General features: G+C 39.9%; 2 protein-coding genes across 3 annotated transcripts in view; one reads left to right on the plus strand and one right to left on the minus strand.

Moving 5' to 3' along the window:
* The window catches only part of LOC111574438 (E3 ubiquitin-protein ligase Itchy-like), a 218840-nt gene that overhangs the window by 36635 nt on the left and 161910 nt on the right, over positions 1-20295 (minus strand). The window lies entirely within an intron of this gene.
* The window catches only part of LOC111574439 (calcitonin gene-related peptide type 1 receptor-like), a 36970-nt gene that overhangs the window by 3046 nt on the left and 13629 nt on the right, over positions 1-20295 (plus strand). The window contains exons 2-3 of one of the 2 annotated variants that reach the window (XM_035952270.2): positions 15094-15179; positions 20163-20220. In XM_035952270.2, the coding sequence (XP_035808163.1) occupies positions 20167-20220 (54 nt within the window). In that variant the 5' untranslated portion in view covers positions 15094-15179; positions 20163-20166. The remainder of the gene's footprint in view (positions 1-15093; positions 15180-20162; positions 20221-20295) is intronic. The other variant, XM_023279023.3, reaches the window with a different exon arrangement.

Here is a 20295-nt window from a genome sequence, read left to right on the forward strand (position 1 = left end):
CTGTTCATCTGTTCGTGGGAAACTTTCTGGAACAGTCTGCTCTGGCCAGGCAGCGATCAGTGTATTAATAGGTGTTTTGGCTGCTACTTTGGTCCCAACCCCCAACTCGCTTTCCAGTTTTCATAACACAAACAAGCCAACAAGCCCCTCCCCTCTCCGAGTCGGCAAAAAACTTGTGCTTATTTTAGGCTTCATGCTAGATAAGTGACATATGGGGTTGCATGCTGTTGTAAATAATAGGTGCAGGGTTGAAGGGCTTGTTGTCAGAGGAAATAAATAAGAATCCAACAGGAATGATTAATGAGCTCCAGCTATCTTTATCTTTTCTTGTAAATCTATAAAAATCTTACTTGTTGATCTTTTAAGGGATTCAAGGATGCCTTAATGCTAGGAACCAACTTGTTAAAAAATTTGAATGGTCACATTTTTTTATATGCTGAGGAAATGTGTTGGACAGAGCAAGATGGGGTTTGTTTATCCTCAGGGGGAAGTAGGGGTTGGGCCTCAGTGAGATGAATGAGAAACAGGATGAAAAAAAAATCAGAGTAGATGCTTTGGTGCTGAACATGGTGTCAGGCTGACCATATCTGAGAACTGTGTCAAAGTGTGCTGGCTCCCACATCTACTGATAGATGGAAGAGACTGCTGAGGCTGACTTAGTTACCACTGTATTGGTGTCCACCCTCTCTCCATAACCCACCTCCACTTTCACTCATCTGTTTCGTGGTAAAAGTGGCATTTAGTTGGAGAGAGGAATCAAGGAGAAAGACATGCCTCCTCTATTCCTTATTCTGTCGTGATTATGTTTCTTTTACAGCCCCAGAGACAAAAAAATACAAATACAAATACGGAAATAAAAGACACCACATGGCACAGTTCCAAGCTGGCGGAGCTATTTTTAGGTCCAGCTATGGGAACATAACCAAGTCCGTAATCACTCATACATGGACAGCTTGGTTGCTGTAAACCCTGATGCTGCTGGTGTTGCCGGTTCTCCTTAAGTGATTTACAAGATCAGACAGTGTTAAGGGACCACTTTTCACAGAACTTAAACCCAGATATGCTGGATATTAACGCTATAGACAGAAGATGCACCCTCATTCAGCTTGGAAAGCAGATATAGAGCCTCAAATGTAAGCACAAACTGTATTTCAACAATACCTTTTGTCTAGATCAGTTTCCATGCTAGACAAGTATATTTCTTCAAAGTTTTCTGGGAAACTGAATGCAGAGCATCTGCATTATGAAAGCACAGTGCATCCCATCAGTCACCTGCTGCCTGTAGGTTCAGATACCCTCTTCGACCTGCATTTAAACCTCCTTATGGCCATTGCATAACAGGATCTTGTGTGTTGACTAGCTTTTGGCTCTTAGTGTTCTACCGACTAGGCAGCAACATACCACACTGAAAATGAAGCTGAAACTGAAAGCTCTACAAAGACTTGGATTGTGCAGTAAGGCATCTCTGCTTGTTTTTTGTGGTGGCGAACACTGTTGCCTAACAGTTCAAAGGTCCTGGATTCCAGTCTCGGCCTGGGGTCTTTCAGTGTGCAGTTTGCATGTTCTCCCTGTATCTGCATGGGTTCTTACTGGGTGCTCTGACTAACTCCCACAGTGCAAAGACATGGTGTTTCTACGTTTTCCATAGGTGTCCCTGTCCAGGGTGTCCCCTGCCTTCGCCCTAAGTCAGCTGGGATAGGCTCCAGCTCCCCACGATCCTACAGAGGATAAAGATGTGTATAGATAATGGATAGAGGGATGAATACACAGTACTCATTTGCCTGCATGCAGATATTACACCACAGCATTTCCAGGCAACATTACTTTAAAGGACCACCAAAAGGTGCTTCCTTTGCTTAGCCCACAATGACTGTGATTGGTTTAAAGGAATACAAACATAGCAGAGCATTTTTCACCCTAAAGCAGAATGATAGTGTGGTGCAGCCGGACTATTATGTTCTACTGAATGTCCTGGCAAAGTGAGACTGGCATGTTGATATTTGCAGTTCAACATGCTGCCATCTATAAATGTCAGCATTTGCACTCATGCAGCTCCATATTATCACACTTCCACCTCAGTGCTTCGCTGTCAGGACTGTTCATTTACTGTGGTAGCTCCGGACCAGGTTCACACAAAAAATATTGTACCACATCTGTGCTGAAAAGATTTACCTTGGTGACATATGTCACATAATAAAAAATGATTTTAACCATACTGGACCTATAAGACAAACAATTCATGCAAGATCATTTGTTCCCTGCTGTCTGATGTGTTAGCTAAGCATACTCTGTCAGGAAGCCTCTGAACTACTGCCAAGTGAAAAAAAAGTCTCTTCTGGGCTACTGTTCAGCAGCAGGAAAGATCGTCTTTGCTGCATTTGGGCTCTCTTGTCAACCGGCATCTTCATACCTGCTCGTTTTGAAGTCCGAACAGTATCAACTGAGTATTTTTCTAGTGATCAAAGCTCAAAGCAACTAGGGAGGACATATTTGTCTTTACTTTGTGTACGAGCATGCCATATAGTTTTATTATAGTTGACGATTGACCAAGAAATTACATTCTTGATTAGTGCTTCTATAGACCTATGTCTTAACAGACGTTTTGATGTTAAACAAGTATCAAGGATAAAGGATTTGTTATTCCATTTTAGCTTGAATACACCCACTTCACAAACTAAAAAACACATTCAGGCCTGAGACATACAATGCAGTGTGGAAGCTTTTGACAGTCACCACTCCAGTTTCCTCTCTCACTGACAATAGAGATGATGTTCCAGAGCCATTTCAGCTGCTAGCTTACTCTACTGAGGACCCTGCCGAGATAGCAGACGAAGTGATGGTGACAGAGTAGGGGGTGAATAAATGGAACGGAGAGCATGAATTTGTCACAAACACCATAACACAGATTAACCTTGTAAACTGCGAGTTTACATTTTGAAGAGTCAGTATCTTTTCCAGCGTTGTATTTCTGCTGCCCATGTTTTTTCTTACTGTACTCAGTTCACACTGTTTGCAGCTGATGCTACTACTGCCACTACATAGTTTCTGGGGTGGACTGCCCCAGGGCATGTCAACAATTCTCTCACAGATTTTTGAAGGGTCAAAATGACAGAATTACTGCATTAAATATCTGTTGTTGCACTGATCATTATACAATGGACCCACGATCAATAGACCCTGACCTAGACATTGACTGGATTCCATTTTTTCTGCTTAAATTCAGAGTCATCTGGAGTTCAAGGGTCTTAAGACTTGTATTCTGTGCCTGATGGATTGGGCATCTGGCTTGCTGAGTCCTAAAAGCTATTGTTAATGATATCAGTAGCATCAGTGCTTCTGCTGCTATAACTGTTGTTATATAATATATTATATGCTATTTTGACTACACTTTTTTTTTGTTAAATGTCAAATACAGTTTCCACAGTCCGTGCTTACACTCAACCTTCCAATTTAGCCTTTGATCTCACAACATTCTACAATCTTGCCTTTAGTTTTTATTTCCTTCTTCCTTTCTTTAATCATTTAGTCTAGATTGTGTTTACATGCACCCAGTTATGAGCTTTATCACAACTTTTGATGACTGCTGACAGCTGACATACTATTTATATAAGGCACTGACCAATTTTTTCAGGGCTGACACTGATTATCATAATCAAAAGACTGATATTTTGCACTGATCCGCATTTGCATAAACATGAAAATCTTGGTGTGAAAATTTAGAATGACATAAACTCCAACAAAAATTTTGCTTAAATACCTTTAAATACAAGTATTGATTTTGAATGTAATTTTTTCTGGCAGCAAGAGTGCCAAAATTTCACAGTTGTTTTACAGATATTTTTATACAGTGTGAAAGCTCAGGAACCAGGATTGGATGTGTACATGCAACTGCATTGCAACTGGATCCTCTGGCATAATCGGCTTTCCACAAGTCAGAAGAAGTGCTTATTTTAGTTTCTGAAATCAAGATATTATGTTCACGTGCACAAACACAAAGATGAGATGCTTAAAAAACTCAGTCATAAACAGGATAGTCAAGCTCATGAAGACACGGTCTATGACGACATTTCAGAGTCCTGCCTTTGATGATGTTGTCTAACAATAGGGAAATTTGAGGCTCCACCAACAGGCAGATAGCGACCAGGGAGAGGACCACAGAAAACCCCCAGAAACAGCTACCATTTATTCAGTCCACTTCAAACTTGACACGGCACTTGTTTTGTTTCCCTGCTATACATCTGCCAAATTTGAAGCAGACTGAATGTACAGTTGCTGAGATATTTAAGGAGCAATGAGCCACACAGACAGATAGTTCTTCTCTTAAAAGTGACATGATACAAACCTTGAAAACCTCAAAGCACTACATGACTAAACACACTAAATGAACATTCCAACATCCGTAGGTAGTCATACTGTAGTTACTCAAACTGTTGCTGCTGTTTGCATAGCTAGTTTATATAGTTTTGCTTACTTTTCTGTGCAGTTCGATCAAAGTTTGATGTTGACATTTACTCTGGGTGTTTAACTGTTTTTCATTTCTTTTCTTTTTATTAATTTCTTGTCCCAAACATAAAAGAAAAACATACAGGGTTACAGACGTATAAAAACAATATAGTAAAACAAAGACAATGATAATAAATTAATTCTGGCTGGGTTAAACCTACTCTATAGTGCTATTATTTTAGTGACATGCTTATAAAGTGCTTATAGTTAAAGTGCCTGTTTTTAAAGTGCCTGATTTTCTCAATGTTCACAAGTTTGGTTGCTAATCAGCCATCTCTTATTCTGTCTCTTAAAACTGACAAAGGTGGAGCTTTCTCTGATAGCTATAGGTAAAGTATTCCAGATTGTGCAATCTTTAATCAATAAGGCATTCTGTGCAAAGGAGGACTTTCTAAATTTGATTTCACAGACACCATTTCTCTTTGGATGAAATCCCCTAGGGGCAGTGGGGCCACCCCATTCATAGTCTTATATATGAAGCAAGCACTTTTACATAACTTGAAATTCCCAAGGCTTAGGAATCAATATTTCTTTAAGATTGCACAATGATGGAATGACTGTTGCTTTTTGTCAAACACCTTGATGCCTTTTTTAAAATAAAGCTGTTAAATGGGTTTTAAAGTAAGTGATACTAGCAAACGACCAGGTTGTGAAGTAGTATTCAGTGTGAGACAGGATTATGCAGTGGAGCTAGAATTTAACAGTTTCCATTGTAATGAAAGGCAGAATTTGCTGAAAATTTTGTAAGTTAAATTTTATTATATTGGTTATCTTTCTGATGTGTTTTTTAAGATTGAGGTAGGAGTCCAGTACAATCCCAAGGTACTTAAAGTGAGTTACCATCTACAATTCTTCCCCATTTTGTGGAACTTATTATCAGTAAGTGCAGCAATGTAGTCTAGTTTATTCGAGGGAGTATGCTCTGATTTTTCCCCTTCCAGCCTCGTAAACCAAAGCCAGGTCAAGTTCTCATCTATATGTGTGTGCGTGCACATACATATAGATGGGAAATTAGAGATGATGAGAAATTAAAGAGGTCCAGTCAGAGAAAATGTATTAAAGCAAAGGTCCAGAACATCATAATGTCTAACTTGAATTAGTGTGATATATGTTGATGTAACCTAGTAGTTTTACTTGCGCCTGCCTGTAATCAATACCTGACAATCAAATAAATTCAGTATGATTCAAAAACATTTGACATTGACTTTTATTAATAAATAACTTTTGATATAACTGTATATCTGAAAATAAAGTGCAGAACTTGAAAAAATAATGACTGAACAACCTGAACCATATAGATCTTTAACAATAGCCAAATCTCAAAAATGTAAACAATTGAACACTTTTACATTTTTTCTGTCTCATATCACTCCCCTTACATCCCCTGCTGCTTAATGGGAGAACTGAGCTGCTGCTTGTCCTGCCAGTATTTTGAATCGTGGTCTGAATGGTGTCAGGGTCGTTTTCAAACTTATTTAGAGGAGCTCATTGGTGAGTCTGGAATCATATTTAGTTTTGATTATGTTCATAGTTGAGAAAGCTGCCTTGCAGCTGTATGTTGAGCCAAACATGGTCAGCATATGACCACAGTCTGTCCTCTAGTGATGTCTAATGCACAGAAGATACGGCTCTAATGCACAGAAGATACGGCTCTAAGAGCCGATGCTTTGAATCTGAAGAACCGACTCCCAACTTATTTAATGGAGTATGGTGTTTAACACTGTCCTCACAGAAACCAGGTTACTGGATCCTAGATTAAAGAAGCTTGCCTTCAGTGACAACAGAGCTGTTGATGAGACACTTCAGAGAATAAGAGCAGCAGCAGCAAAATGTTCCACAGCAGCCTGACACCTCCACCATTAGAGGACCAAGTGGAGGAGGAACCTCTAACTTCTGCTGTGTGGAGGTTCTTTGATGGAAGACCTACAGGAGATGATTCAGGAGAAATCCTACAGCTGATGCTATAATGGAGGTGAGATCATATCTACAGGAACCCCTCATCCAACCAGCAGATGATCCACTGAGCTGGAGGCAGGTCAAGGCCTCAGTCTACCCCACCTGGTGAAGGTGATGGAGGAGAGACACTTTCTGTTCCATCTGAGAGAATCTTCTCAAAAACACGGCAGATACTCAATGAAAGAACAAATGGTATCAGCTCATCCAAGCTCAGCCATCTGATTTTCCTGAATGTCAACCTGCACTGAGGACATTTATACTGTTTGAACATCGAGTTTGGTTCTGGTTCTGTGGGTTTGTGTGCAGCCTTTTGTTCATTTGTTTTTTGTGCAAAAAAGAAGTTTGATTGAATTTTTTTTTTTTAAAGTAAGAATGTCTGTTTTTGTAACAGAACAAATGCACAAAATGAGGCAATTATAAGGCTTCTCATAAAAACACCAAATGCAAAAGAGTTTGTCAACACACAAATCATTCATATTTGCCTGGTTCGGCTAAAATATGAGGTTAAATCATACTAAACTAGGAGCTGTTTGCTACCCCAAAGAACACAGCTCCTCTTTGGAAACTGTGTCAAAAGCTCTGAAAAGAGCTGAACCTGCTACTGCTGTCCTCTCTGTCCCTCACCTCTTAACTGGTTTTTGAAGGCAGAGCTGCGATGCAATACAGAGACTTCATTGGCTGAGTAGCGTCACGTGGGATGGCTGAACTCGTACGTAATTGGTCTGTGTGTTTCCTGAGCTGATAACTAATGCTGTAAACACTGGAAAAGCTGCGCCAGTAAAGTAGAAGCGACCCGTCAAATTTAGACCCGTATAGACGTCGTCTGGGTCCGGATCAGGACCGCGGTCCACCATTTAGTGACCCCTGTTCTAAGCCTTTCCCCCGCCCCATACAGCTTCACCACTTTGTAACACAGAGGAGGCAAATTCATGAACAGGAAAGTGAACGTTATGTCAAAAAACATACTGATAGGTATCTCGGAGCATTTTTAAGTGGTTATACGGAAATTCGGTACCTTTTCTAGTGAGAATACGGCCTATACCTGCGTATCACGTAGACTCCACCACTGAGTAAGTGGAATGATGTGCATCCTTGCTGCAGACATTCAGCAGCTTCATCTTCCAAATCATTTTTGCTTTGATTCCGCAAAATGAACTTTCTTACCTTTCAATACTTAACACTGTTTTCATCTTAAAAGGCTCTGAGAATGTCAGCTGTGTCCCCTCACTAGGAACCTTCCATGTTCCTTTGTAGACGTGCAACAATAGCTTATTTTTAACCTGTTGGGCTCTTTAGAAGTGGACGGGGGTGAGAATGGAGGAAGCGGTTGCAGGATGACAGTGGGAGATAATAGCATCCTCCTCAACCTCCATCCTTCCTCTGCCTTCCCCACATACAGACATGGTTTCTGTTGCTTTTTTGTGGTTCCCCCAATGGGAAAACAAATAAATAGGAAACATGTGAGCAGATGCACATAAACGTGTATTAGAAGACACACACACATTTCCCTGGGCTCAGTAGAGTTGCATGGGGAGGGAGCTCTGATGGCTGAATCTATAAATCAGTTAACTAGAGCAGGTTGTTGGAAAATTTAATGTCAGTGCTCAGTCTTAAAGTAACTTTGGACTACACGGTTTAAACTGTGGAGATGAGAAACATAAGACAAGATAGATGCAGCTGCATGAGCCAGAATAACTTCTTTGGCTCATTTCTGCAATGACATCAACACTGTGAGGTAGAAGTTACCACCTTTTAGAGCAGCGTTGGAAACGATGTAAATTCACTCAAGTGCAATATATAAATACAGTTTTGAAGTGCTTGTACTTGAATATTTCCATTACAGTTTACATTTCTACTCCATGATGTTTTTTAAGGAGACATTGAACGTTTTACTGCACAACACTTACTTGACAGATATAGCTAGTAGTTATTATTTAGAGTAAGACATTACAGTAGAATAACTCTTATACCATGAATGAAACTAGAGCCAGGGCTGTTCATTCCCCCATATGGCACTGTCAGAAATACAGCTTTTTTTTTTTTTTTTTTTTTTTTTTTAAGAAATGCAACATTTGTTTATTAGTTATTGATGATCAGAAATCATGGTACTATAGAATGTGGTCATTTATTTTATTATAGATGTACTCACAAACAAAATGTCCTTGCGCTGAGCACAGGCGTGTGTTATGCATGTGTTCATTATGTACAGATACCGACTTGCATGACCTAAATATGTAGTGGGTGGCAGGAATTGATGGGACTGGGAAACACCCCCACAATTTAGTCAGTTGTTCCTTGTATCATTTCCAACAGATAAGTCCCAATAAGTCCACAATGGTCGATTTGTAGTAGGATCACTATCATGTGATCGTAGCGTTCACTTGTTGTCATAGTTAAAGTGACACCGTGCCGCTATCTCGCAATGATATTGAAATCTTTAACAAATCCGTGGATCCAGTCTATGAGCCGCATCACTGCCAAAATCTTGGTCCTTGTGTCATTTCTGACCTTCCCAGAAAATTTCATCAAACTCCATTAGTCTGTTTTTGAGTAATGTTGCTAACAGACAGACAAACCAGTGCCGATCGCCACATAACTCTGCTGTGTTCCTTGCGGAATAACTAGTGGTCCTCTAAACCAGTGTCTCATTGGGGAACTTTGTCCTGACTTAGATGTCCTTGAAGTGTAAGTAGTTGAATCATTTTTGTCATTTTAAACTTCTCAGAATTAACTAACCCTGATTGTATGAACTAGATAAACTAGCTCTACATTAACCAGCTAGAACATGTTATTTACACATTGTAACAGCAGTATTCACAATCCAGTAGTGTTCCATATAATGCTATATCAGTGGAGAATTATTACGTTACTGAAGTAAAAGATCTAGATACTTATTCCACCCCTGATACATTCACACAGTCTACTTCTAGAGGATTATCTGGCAGTAATGCGATGTGTAAATGAAGGGTAAACACCCTGATTCTCATCCTTGGCCATCTCTAGAGTAATGAGCTCTATCTTTTTGCTCCCTCTAATTCTTTCTGGTGTTTCTGGTATTTTATCTTATCTTTGTCAAACACTCCCATCTCAAACAGAAAGACACAATTTTCCTTTAAGTTGTATTTCTTTTAGTTATCTTAAAAACAATATAATTTAAGTACACAATCATATTTACTTCTACAAGTCAGAAATGCAGTTAAGTTTTTATAGTAAGGGCAATGTTTGAAATGACTCATTACTCAGGCAATAATGACCCCTGGGTCGGGACAAAGCCCTGTTTTACGTCACAGCACCATCTGCAGTTCATTTCACTGGAAGCAAAGACCATTAAACCTAACTCTGGTATAGTAAAACAACAATATTTGGATTTCTCATCAGCTCGACTGAGGACCCCTGACCCCATGAGAGCTTTAACTACAGTAATGTGAAAAACTGGAAACTGTCTATTTATATGGACTTTGATTATCTTTGAAGCAGTCCCTGCAGGTAAAGTTGGTTTATCTGAACAACACAATAAGAATAAATAGGATTTTTAACCATTTATGTGACATAACTATCATTAAATGTGATATTTTTCTGTGGAAAAATGCTTCTGAAGTTATATATCATTTAACTGAATACCTTGTGTTTTGCAGAGTTTTCAAAAGTGTCTTTGACATCAGTTTGCTGAAACACTTCCGTTCAAAATTCCTTGAGTTGCAAGCCATTTGAAGGTTCCACACAACATTCACTGGGATTGAAATCTAAGCTTTTATTTCTTGAACATCCCATTCCATAACCCACTGTTTCACCTTTCTGAGGCATTCCTCAGTGGATCTGTTACTGTGCCTGGGATTATTATTGTGTGGAAATGTCCTCTTGTGGTTCATCTTCAGGTTTTCCAGGGCAGCCAGTACAGGTCAAACTACCAAAATCTGTAACACACCATAATTAGTTTCACATAATTTCGAGATCTTTTTAAATCCCTTGCCATAGTTGAATGTTTGAATGTTTTTTCTGAAGGATCTTACCATAATAGCACCACACACTTCAACAGCAATAAACAGAGGAGACCCCAGATGTCAGAGGTTTAAAAAGACAGATTCCACCTTTCCCTCCCAAAGGAGGTTCTAATCAGTGACTCCTAATATGGAACCCCTGATGAACCCTAATGTCTTACTTGCTTAAGTACACCTTTATCTTATCGGCACCACTTCAAAGAGGATCAAGTGTTTGGTTGTTCAATAACATTTAAAAATGACCAATTTCTCCTTATATATTCACTTAATCGCACAAGGCTTCACTTCAGAAGACACACAGGTCCAGAGATACACACCAGTTTTGCCACAACAGTTACCTCAAATGACCGGAATGCATTGAGGCTCTGAGACATGCTGTGCTGCGTCTGTTGTTAAATGCTGAGCTGATAAAATCACCACTTCTTCTCCCACCTACTCATACTGAGCATCTGACTTCTACATGAAAATGACCATTTCTTGGAAAGCATCCCAACGGCTGTCTGGGAACTGTAGGAGGTCATAACTGATTTAGAGGGAGAGGCAGTTTGAAGAAAAGTGGGCTTTGAATGGGTCATCACTAAATATCTTGTAACAACGTTATTTCTCCCCTCGTGAAATTGTTCTGTGACGAGAGCATAAAGCCACACCAGGCCAAACAAACAAATCAAATAAATAAATCCAGTTGAAGAACTGTATTTAAACTGGACTGGAATTTATTTCGTCAGTCCACAAGATATATGAGTCAGTTCATAAATTAAGTAATTTATAAATGAACCCATTTATAAATAAACAAGTAATTCATGCCTTTAATTTAAAGCACTACTGTGTGAGAAAAACTGTTTCCCCTACTAGAGCTAATTCAGACCTTCTAAAGACAGAGGGAATTTGCTGAAGTCCTCCTGGATACCAGAGACCCCAATTTGCACCTCGAGTAGAGGAAGTAGTGTTGATCATGTAGACAGTGCCTTTAATGCGTTCCTTGTTGTTAACTGGTTTCTGATTCAGTCCAGTTGTCTTACTTCTGATCCAAACAATCTTTTGCAGAGGTATTGTGTGAATATTGCTAATTGCTCCAATCCTAGCTGTCAGTGAAATTCTTGTAAAAAGCTTGGAGAACTGATTGACTAGCATGGAACTTGCAGAATGTTTCAGGAAGTATAGGTGTTGTTGAGGCAAAAATCACCTTGTAGCTTAAATTAATGTTTGCAGTCAATAGTAGTGCTGAGGTAGCTGCACTCCTCCACCCCTTCAGTTTTCTGTCCATTGACTTCAGTCCTGGAAGAGTGAGCTTAAAAACTAACTGTCCTTCCATTGGTTTTAGAAGGGGTGAAGCTTGCATTCAAGATCGTTCCCTCTTGGTCTCTGCAATCTTATATGTGCAACATAAATAGAACAGGGGAAACAACAAATCCCTGCAGGGCTCCTATGGAGACTGATATTGGCAGGTTCAAATACCCTCTGATTTGGAACATCTGGAGAAGAAGGAAACCCTACGACCCACCTGACCCAAGCAGGATGTCAACAAACAGTAGCATGTTGATGTGTTTCTACCAACTGCTGGGTCTGAGGAATAATGAGCCTCTTTAGTCTCCTTATCATCAAAGTGATAATATTTGAAGCAGATGAAAGGGTGGAGCAGTGGCCAAATCATCTCCCCGAGACTATTGCTTCAAATATATACCTCATAGCCAGGAAAACCATTTCTAATTTATTGCTATTGTTCCCTCATTTTGTTGTCTGTTAACAGGAGTGGCTGGGCTGTGTCAGACTAAATCTGAGGTTCGTTAGGTCATCTGTTGAGATACAGTTCGTATTTTTCAGATGTAGACATACATACACTATATTGCCAAAAGTATTCACTCACCCATCCAAATAATCAGAATCAGGTGTTCCAATCACTTCCATGGCCACAGGTGTATAAAATCAAGCACCTAGGCATGCAGACTGCTTTTACAAACATTTGTGAAAGAATGGGTCGCTCTCAGGAGCTCAGTGAATTCCAGCATGGGACTGTGATAGGATGCTACCTGTGCAACAAATCTAGTTGTGACATTTCCTCGCTCCTAAATATTCCACAGTCAACTGTCAGCTGTATTATAAGAAAGTGGAAGTGTGTGGGAACGACAGCAACTCAGCCACCAAGTGGTAGGACACGTAAACTGATGGAGTGGGGTCAGCGGATGCTGAGGCACATAGTGCCAAGAGGTGACCAACTTTCTGCAGAGTAAATCGCTACAGACCTTCAAACTTCATGTGGCCTTCAGATTAGCTCAAGAACAGTGCTTCAGCAGAGAGCTTCATGGAATGGGTTTCCATGGCCGAGCAGCTGCATCCAAGCCATACATCACCAAGTGCAATGCAAAGTGTCGGATGCAGTGGTGTAAAGCACGCCGCCACTGGACTCTGGAGTGACGAATCGTGCTTCACCATCTGGCAATCTGATGGATGAGTCTGGGTTTGGCGTCTGCCAGGAGAACCATACTTGTCGGACTGCATTGTGCCAAGTGTAAAGTTTGGTGGAGGGGGGATTATGGTGTGGGCTTGTTTTTCAGGAGCTGGGCTTGGCCCCTTAGTTCCAGTGAAAGGAAGTCTGAATGCTTCAGCATACCAAGACATTTTGGACAATTCCATGCTCCCAGCTTTGTGGGAACAGTTTGGAGCTGGCCCCTTCCTCTTCCAACATGACTGTGCACCAGTGCACAAAGCAAGGTCCATAAAGACATGGATGACAGAGTCTAGTGTGGATGAACTTGACTGGCCTGCACAGAGTCCTGACCTCAACCCGACAGAATACCTTTGGGATGAATTAGAGCAGAGACTGAGAGCCAGACCTTCTGGTCCAACATCAGTGTGTGACCTCACAAATGCGCTTCTCGAAGAATGGTGAAAAATTCCCATAAACACACTCCTAAACCTTGTGGACAGCCTTCCCAGAAGAGTTGAAGCTGTTATAGCTGCAAAGGGTGGACCCACGTCATATTGAACCCTATGGATTAGGAATGGGATGTCACTTACGTTCATATGCAAGTCAAGGCAGGTGAGCGAATACTTTGGCAATATAGTGTATGTACATTTTACCTAAAGCAATAGCACATCGTACTAGGTCACAGGGGAATCCTAAGAACCAGCCTTTCCACATTGTTGAACCTCTGGCCCCATTGGGAGATCTGGTTTTGGCAGAAAACAGTTTTGTGACTAAACCCTTCCACAGTATCGCTGCTGATGACTTGTCTTATGATCTCAAAGCATTGTATGAATTTTTGGCTCAGAAAAGGTAATTTCCTCAGTTGAGGAACACAAAGTCAACACAAGAGTAGGATTTTTTTTTTGTTTTTTGTGTTCTGCTGTGTTCTTTCCATTAGTTAGAATGCACTGATATGCTACACACAAACACTGAACCTCAGTCCTTGTTTCATTACATATATTTGCCTTCATACCATGTGAAGTAGCAGTTCATGATTCTTGCATACAGAAGACACACTTAATAAAAACACCACCAATCTTCACCTCTTTAGTTGCCAGGAAACACTTACTGACACTCCAGCACCTGACATGACTTTCTGATTCTTACATTAATATTATTATAATTAAACATGATGGCTGATGACTCTCTGCTGTTATTCTGCTGGCTGTAGTGAGTTTGTGACACGTGGTGTACTCGTGGCTCAGATTTGTTTCTTCAGCTGTTACCAGACTAGCAAACATGCATTCTGGTTTGACAATGACTGCTCTCAGACTTTCTCTGGTCTGCTGGAGAAAGCAATCAGGACTCCTTTAAAGGAACACACTGAGCTATTGGAAGAATTTCAAGTAACATAGACGCCAACAGTTACAGATGCTTTATTGGCTTTGTTGCAATGTAAGCAGACATGAGGGTGAACTATGGAGAAGAGAATTTGCGTGCTAAATTGCTAAATATGGCTGCTTTTGAGATGCAAAAAATAATAAACAGAAAGCACATGAGAATGAAGGCCTGTGCTGGTCATTGCGGTTTTTGTTATTCTGAGACCTCCAGTGGGGGCTGCACAGTGGCTTGGTGGTTAGCACTTTCACCTTGCAGCTAGAAGGTCCCTAGTTCGTGTCCCGACTTTCCCAGGATGTTTATTCATGGAGTCTGTGCGTGTGTGGGTTTTCTCCGAGTATTCCAGCTTCCTCCCACAGTCCCAAAACATGCTCAGGTTAATTGGTAACTCTAAAGTTTGTCTGCTTATGTAGCCCTGTGATAGACTGGTGACCTGTCCAGGGTGTCCCCCAGTGATCCTAATGAGGATTAAGCGGTGTATAGATAATGGATGAATGGATGGACTTTCATTGGCATCACTCCAGCAGCAGTGCGGATGTGGCTTGTAGCTGCTTTTCAGAAATTCTGCTTTTTTGTATTGAACTTGGCACTTGTAGCTGAATTTGGTTGATGACATTAAATCAAATAATGATCTTTATTTGTCTAGTTACAACACAAAACTAATTTATACAGAGGTAGTTTTCATTTAAGAGTGATCAAGAGTAATTACCTGCTCTCACAAATGGCAGCTCAGCTCAGGACATTTCAGGGCCCATACAACTTCCATTTCAAAATTTCATCTACCTACAATCAAAGGAATCTCTGTCTGAGTGTGCTTGTGTGTTCTTTCCATAGCTCGACATCCGTACATCTGGTCTGCTTCAGAATCATTGGGCACGTTGCTGGTGACCCAAGGAAGTGCAGTGACAAGTTTAAAGCAGGTTAGGTGAACAGTGGTTGTACATGCCGTCTTTTTGTGTTCCTGTCAGGCTGGCTTTTGACTCCCTCTGGGTGAATTTCCTGCTGCTTATCAATAGCAAATGTGTGATGTCATAGATCACACGCAAGATGCTAGAAGGAATCTCTGTCTGTACGCATCAAAATTTAACCACAGACAGCAGGCACTGCACTTTCCCACATACTAATTTTGAGATTTCTCAGTAGGTTTTTCAGACCATATTTGACAACTGAGGACAAGTAGCTAGATGTTTATTATGGTTTGGTAGTTCAACTGTTAAAATGCACAGTATGTTGCTGTCTGACTGTGTATGCTAATATGCTGCCAAAGTAATGCCTATTACTTCTGGCTATAACTCAATTAACACCAAACCCAGACAAGTTCAATGGACATCGTTTATTCCACCTGTAATGGTAGAACAGTGAGCATCAAGGAAAAGCAACAGCTTATCTGACAAAGAATGGGCCGGTGCTATCAATACTGGAATTATTTTTTCATAATTACATTGTTAATAAGGAATATTGTATTATTGTTTTTCCTATGTTCTCTTATTTGTTATCCTTGAGCAGAGAAGGTACTTCATTCATTTCTGATAACTACATCAGTGAATAAGTCGTGAATGTTATAAGAGATAAAGTTATTTGTAATGCTGCATATCTGTGCAATTCAAACATGTTGCTACAGTGTCTCTTGAACCAGTTTAGTTGCAGGTGTTGAGATGAGCTACAGTTATGAGGCACTTGGTCCAGAGTTTGCAGATTTGTGGGCTGTGACATACAGGATTAAAGGCAGCTCTGCTTAGGATTGTGTATTCAGTTGCATGCCTTGCGTCTAGCCTTGCTATTACATGAAGCTCACTGTGGACCACCTTCTCTGCACAGTGGTAAACATTCTGGTTGCCTTCTCTAAACAGCATGACAAACACTTAACACTTATCCAGACCTTGAATAGACTAATATCAAATTCAGATTTCCATGCTTTTCCATTCTGCATAGTGACACTTTTACTGACACAGGCCAGAAGAAACACAGAAACCACATTCATACGCATCAGTGACATTCAGGGGATTTTAGTTTTTGTCCTCACTTTGGCTACCAAGACAGTCTCACACACAGTGAAACTCAATGTGAAACAGAGTGACTGAGATAAACTTTTGACAGACGACAGTGTAGAAGAGAAAAAACAGATGAGACAGAGACAGGCAGGGAGGACAAGACTGTTGAAGAGTGGCAGTAAGAGAACAGAGTGGTAGGATAGATGCGTGTCTGAATGTGTTTGCTTGAACCGTGTTTAAACAGAGACCAAACATACACCTTCATACACACAAACCAACATGTACAAATATTTAAACATTTAGTCTGTGTGAAGTGTTTTTTTTTTTTTTTACTTGACCTCAAACATTAACCTAGTTAGAACTATTTACAAGACATATTTTCATGTAACTGCAGTTTTTTTGATAGTTGCTTCATCTTCCTCACTTCATATAGTCATCTAAAGTTAGAGGTCATGACCCTGGAGAAAATACAGGACAAAAAGACAGACAAAGGAAGTGACAAATGCAACAGCCTCCCAGTTTGTTACCATAAAACAAAGACAGAGCAATCCACTTGGCTAGAATAGATACAGATAGATTGTTCACAGTGTTTATTGCTGACAATGGCACACAGCATGCACTGCCATGGTCTTATAATATGTGAGGCGTGTGTGTCCTTGGGTTTACAATGTCCTGATGGGGAACAATACATTGCTAGAGACAACTGTGTACATAACAGATAGAAAGGGATTTGTTGTTAGGTTCTTTATGACTAGAATTGTCATTTTGAATGTTTGCAGCTTTTTGTGCATGCCATGGTTGTCACTGATAGAAACTCTGACAACAGTCCAAGGGTAATGGTGTCACACTGCAGTTTGAAATGCAATGCACCATAGACTGGAGCAATCTTACAAAAAATAAAATAAATATTACACGGGGCTTTTTCAAGAGCAAAATATTCATGATTTACAGAATGTATTGATATTGTACCAAAGAGATGTATGACAGTTTTGTTTTTTTGGTCTGCTGGGATCAGTGCTGGTTGTAAAGTCTAACAGCAGCAGGAAAGGAAAGACCTACTGGATCTGTGTCACTGAAGGAGCTCTTTGTTTGACCGTCAAGTCACACATTAACCAAGGAAATTATACTATATTTCATTTTCATGGTCTCTTTGCAAATTCCTCCATAAATATTTAAATCTTGAATGCAAACACAAAATACATCACACAGGGAATTATACTTTTCACTGAAGAGTGGGGCACCCCTGTATTCACAGCAGAGAAGCAGCTTAAACACACCATGGACAGATAAAGGCTGCCACATATTTCACATATTTCAATTTTTGAGTTCAACAGACTTTGTTTGATGCAGACATTTTGAGGTAAAAGCCAGGAAAAGCACAGGTGTATTTATTAATACTAAATGACTGCATTTTACTTTGGTTTGCCAGTTTCAGACAAACTGATTTTGTATCTCTCAACCTGCCGGCCCGCGGGACACGGGTCCCCCCATATGAGCCAGGTTCTGTTCAAGGTTTCTTCTTGTTAAAAGGTGTTTTTTTTTCTTGCCGCTGTCACCTTAGGGCTTGCTCTGGGGGTTCAGACCATTTGGGTTCTGTAAAGTGTCGTGAGATGAGAATTAGAATTAGTGCTATATAAATACAATTGAACTGAATTGAATTGGTTGCGCGTGTTGACCAGACAAAGTAAAGTCGCTGCTCCTTTGCACTAAAGGAGATGTTCGTGTGGTTCAGGCATCTTATTAGGATTCCTCTGGGCAATGTCAGCGGAAATGTCACTATGGTGAAGACTCTTCACTGTAATCCCTCTTCACTGAAGAGGGAAGAGGGTGTCCAACCCTCACCTATGGTCATCAGCTCTGGGTAGTGACAGGTAGAATGAGGTACACGTGATGGAAATGGGCTGCCTTCGCAGGGTGACTGGGCTCAGCCTTAGAAATGGGGTGAGGATCTTGGATACGAGATGATTAAACGCCTTGGGATCTCCTTAGAAGAACAGGAAAACTTTGCTTGAGAGAATAACCGGAAGAGAGTGAATGGATGATTGTGAATGCTTTCTGTCATGGCACAGACTAAAAGAACACAACTTCTACCACAAATTAGGTAATTTACATTTTTGAAATCAACCACATTAGTAAGCTAGAAAATTATTATCAAATTATTAAAGGGAAATATTTGTGAAACTGCTTTAAATTAGCAACTGTATTTCAAATATTTTTGTCAAAACATTTCAATTATCTTTAAAAAGGAAAATATCATTGCTATTCAAAGTCAGAGCGTTTTATGGTCTTATATTTGACATGTAAATTCACAGTTTAAAAAACTGACTTTTTCATAATTTTCTTAAAATACAGAAAAAGTCTGTGACATAAAAAAGAAAAACAACCTTGGCTATGTGTCGTTTTCATCTCTACAGCTCTGTCTTGCTCTATGTGAGAAAGAGCAGATAAAAAGAAAGTCCAAACATAGAATGACTAGTGTTTTTACTTACTATTTAAAGTGCTCCTCACCAAAAACCCTCACACCCTGACTGACAGCATTTCCTCCATTTTTTTCTCCTTCATTTTTTCCATCTTACTTATTACTTACTCCCAGCTGTCAAAATGTTTTCCCTGGGATAGACTCCAGCTCCCTGCGATCCTAATGAGGATTAAAGGATGTGTATAGATAATGGATGGATGGATGAATCTAAGGGAATGAAACAGACAAAGGCAGAGGTTGAAGCTGAGTGGGTCCTGTGCTTTCATCTACAACGCAAACATAGATACATCTTTTCTTTGTATATTCTGGAAAGTATTAATTCCACTTTCAAATTGCTACAGTTTAATTAGAACAAGCCATGATTCTAAATCAAAATATCTTTACGTCTCCTAAGTTTAAGATATTCACAGTGTTTTTTAGATATCTTTAATTATGATTTTACTAGTAACAAGTACATAGTAGATACCTCAAACTAGAATTCTGCCCACTCAAAACATAACTACAAATATCTTGAGATTGAGTTTTAAAGGATATTGCAGATATCTACAGATGCATCAGAAGCCACCGCAACCATGAAATGGAGGCAGCTCGCTTTTCAAACATTGTATTGCATATGACAGACCCAAGTTTTGGGGTCTTTTTGGGATGCTCAGTATCAACAAAGGCACATATAGGATGCCAGTATCAAAGGCAATATTTAATAACCTCTTAAAGGAACTACAACATTCAAGTTTGTTAGATAAATGCACAAATCAGAGTCATCAGAGTTCCATGACTGACTGTGACGTCTGCCTTTGCTGATGCTAACAAGCCTGTAACAGAGGCCAATGTCACAGGTTTGGTGCCCTACAATTCTATGTTTCAGTCAGACTTGAATGCGCCGTCTGACATGGTGATTGCCCACCAAATAACCACGTGAAATGACATTCTAACAAACACATTCTAGAAACAACAATCTAAAGAACACAAATGTCATTTGTTCAATTAGACACTTTGCGCTATTGTTTTTTAGAACCACTGCTTCATTGGCTGCCTTGTTAAAGATGAAACACTACAGGGAACTTGCTGCCCTCTGCCCAAAAACAATAATAAACCAACATCTGTTTTTTCTGACCCTGAGAGGACAGTGGAGAGGAATGACTGCTGGAGCTTGAACTTCCTGTCCCAATAGATGAGAAAACAGACATACTGTAGATAAACATACATGAACGTGCTCATTAGATCAGGCATTCACAAAGAGTTGATTTTGCATTAAAATAGTAATACTTCATATAAGGAGATACATAGAAAGATACTTTGTTTATTGTATGCATTCATAGTCTAGTGTTGTTTTTACCCTGTTATTACAAATTCCCGCTTCTTCACATGTAGTCACATATGATAAGTAACTTGGATGAAGTGTTGAACTGTCCTTCTTCTTCTTTTCCCCTTAGAGACATGTGGAGGACCCTGACACTGTCACTGTTACTTGCACTGGCATTGGGCACAGAGGTGAATACAGCTGGAACTATCTAATACGTTGTCAAAAATTATGTTAAGAGAAGAATGTACACTGACTTAGAAACA

The sequence above is a fragment of the Amphiprion ocellaris genome, chromosome 8, assembly GCF_022539595.1.
Source record: "Amphiprion ocellaris isolate individual 3 ecotype Okinawa chromosome 8, ASM2253959v1, whole genome shotgun sequence".
NCBI lineage: Eukaryota > Metazoa > Chordata > Actinopteri > Pomacentridae > Amphiprion > Amphiprion ocellaris.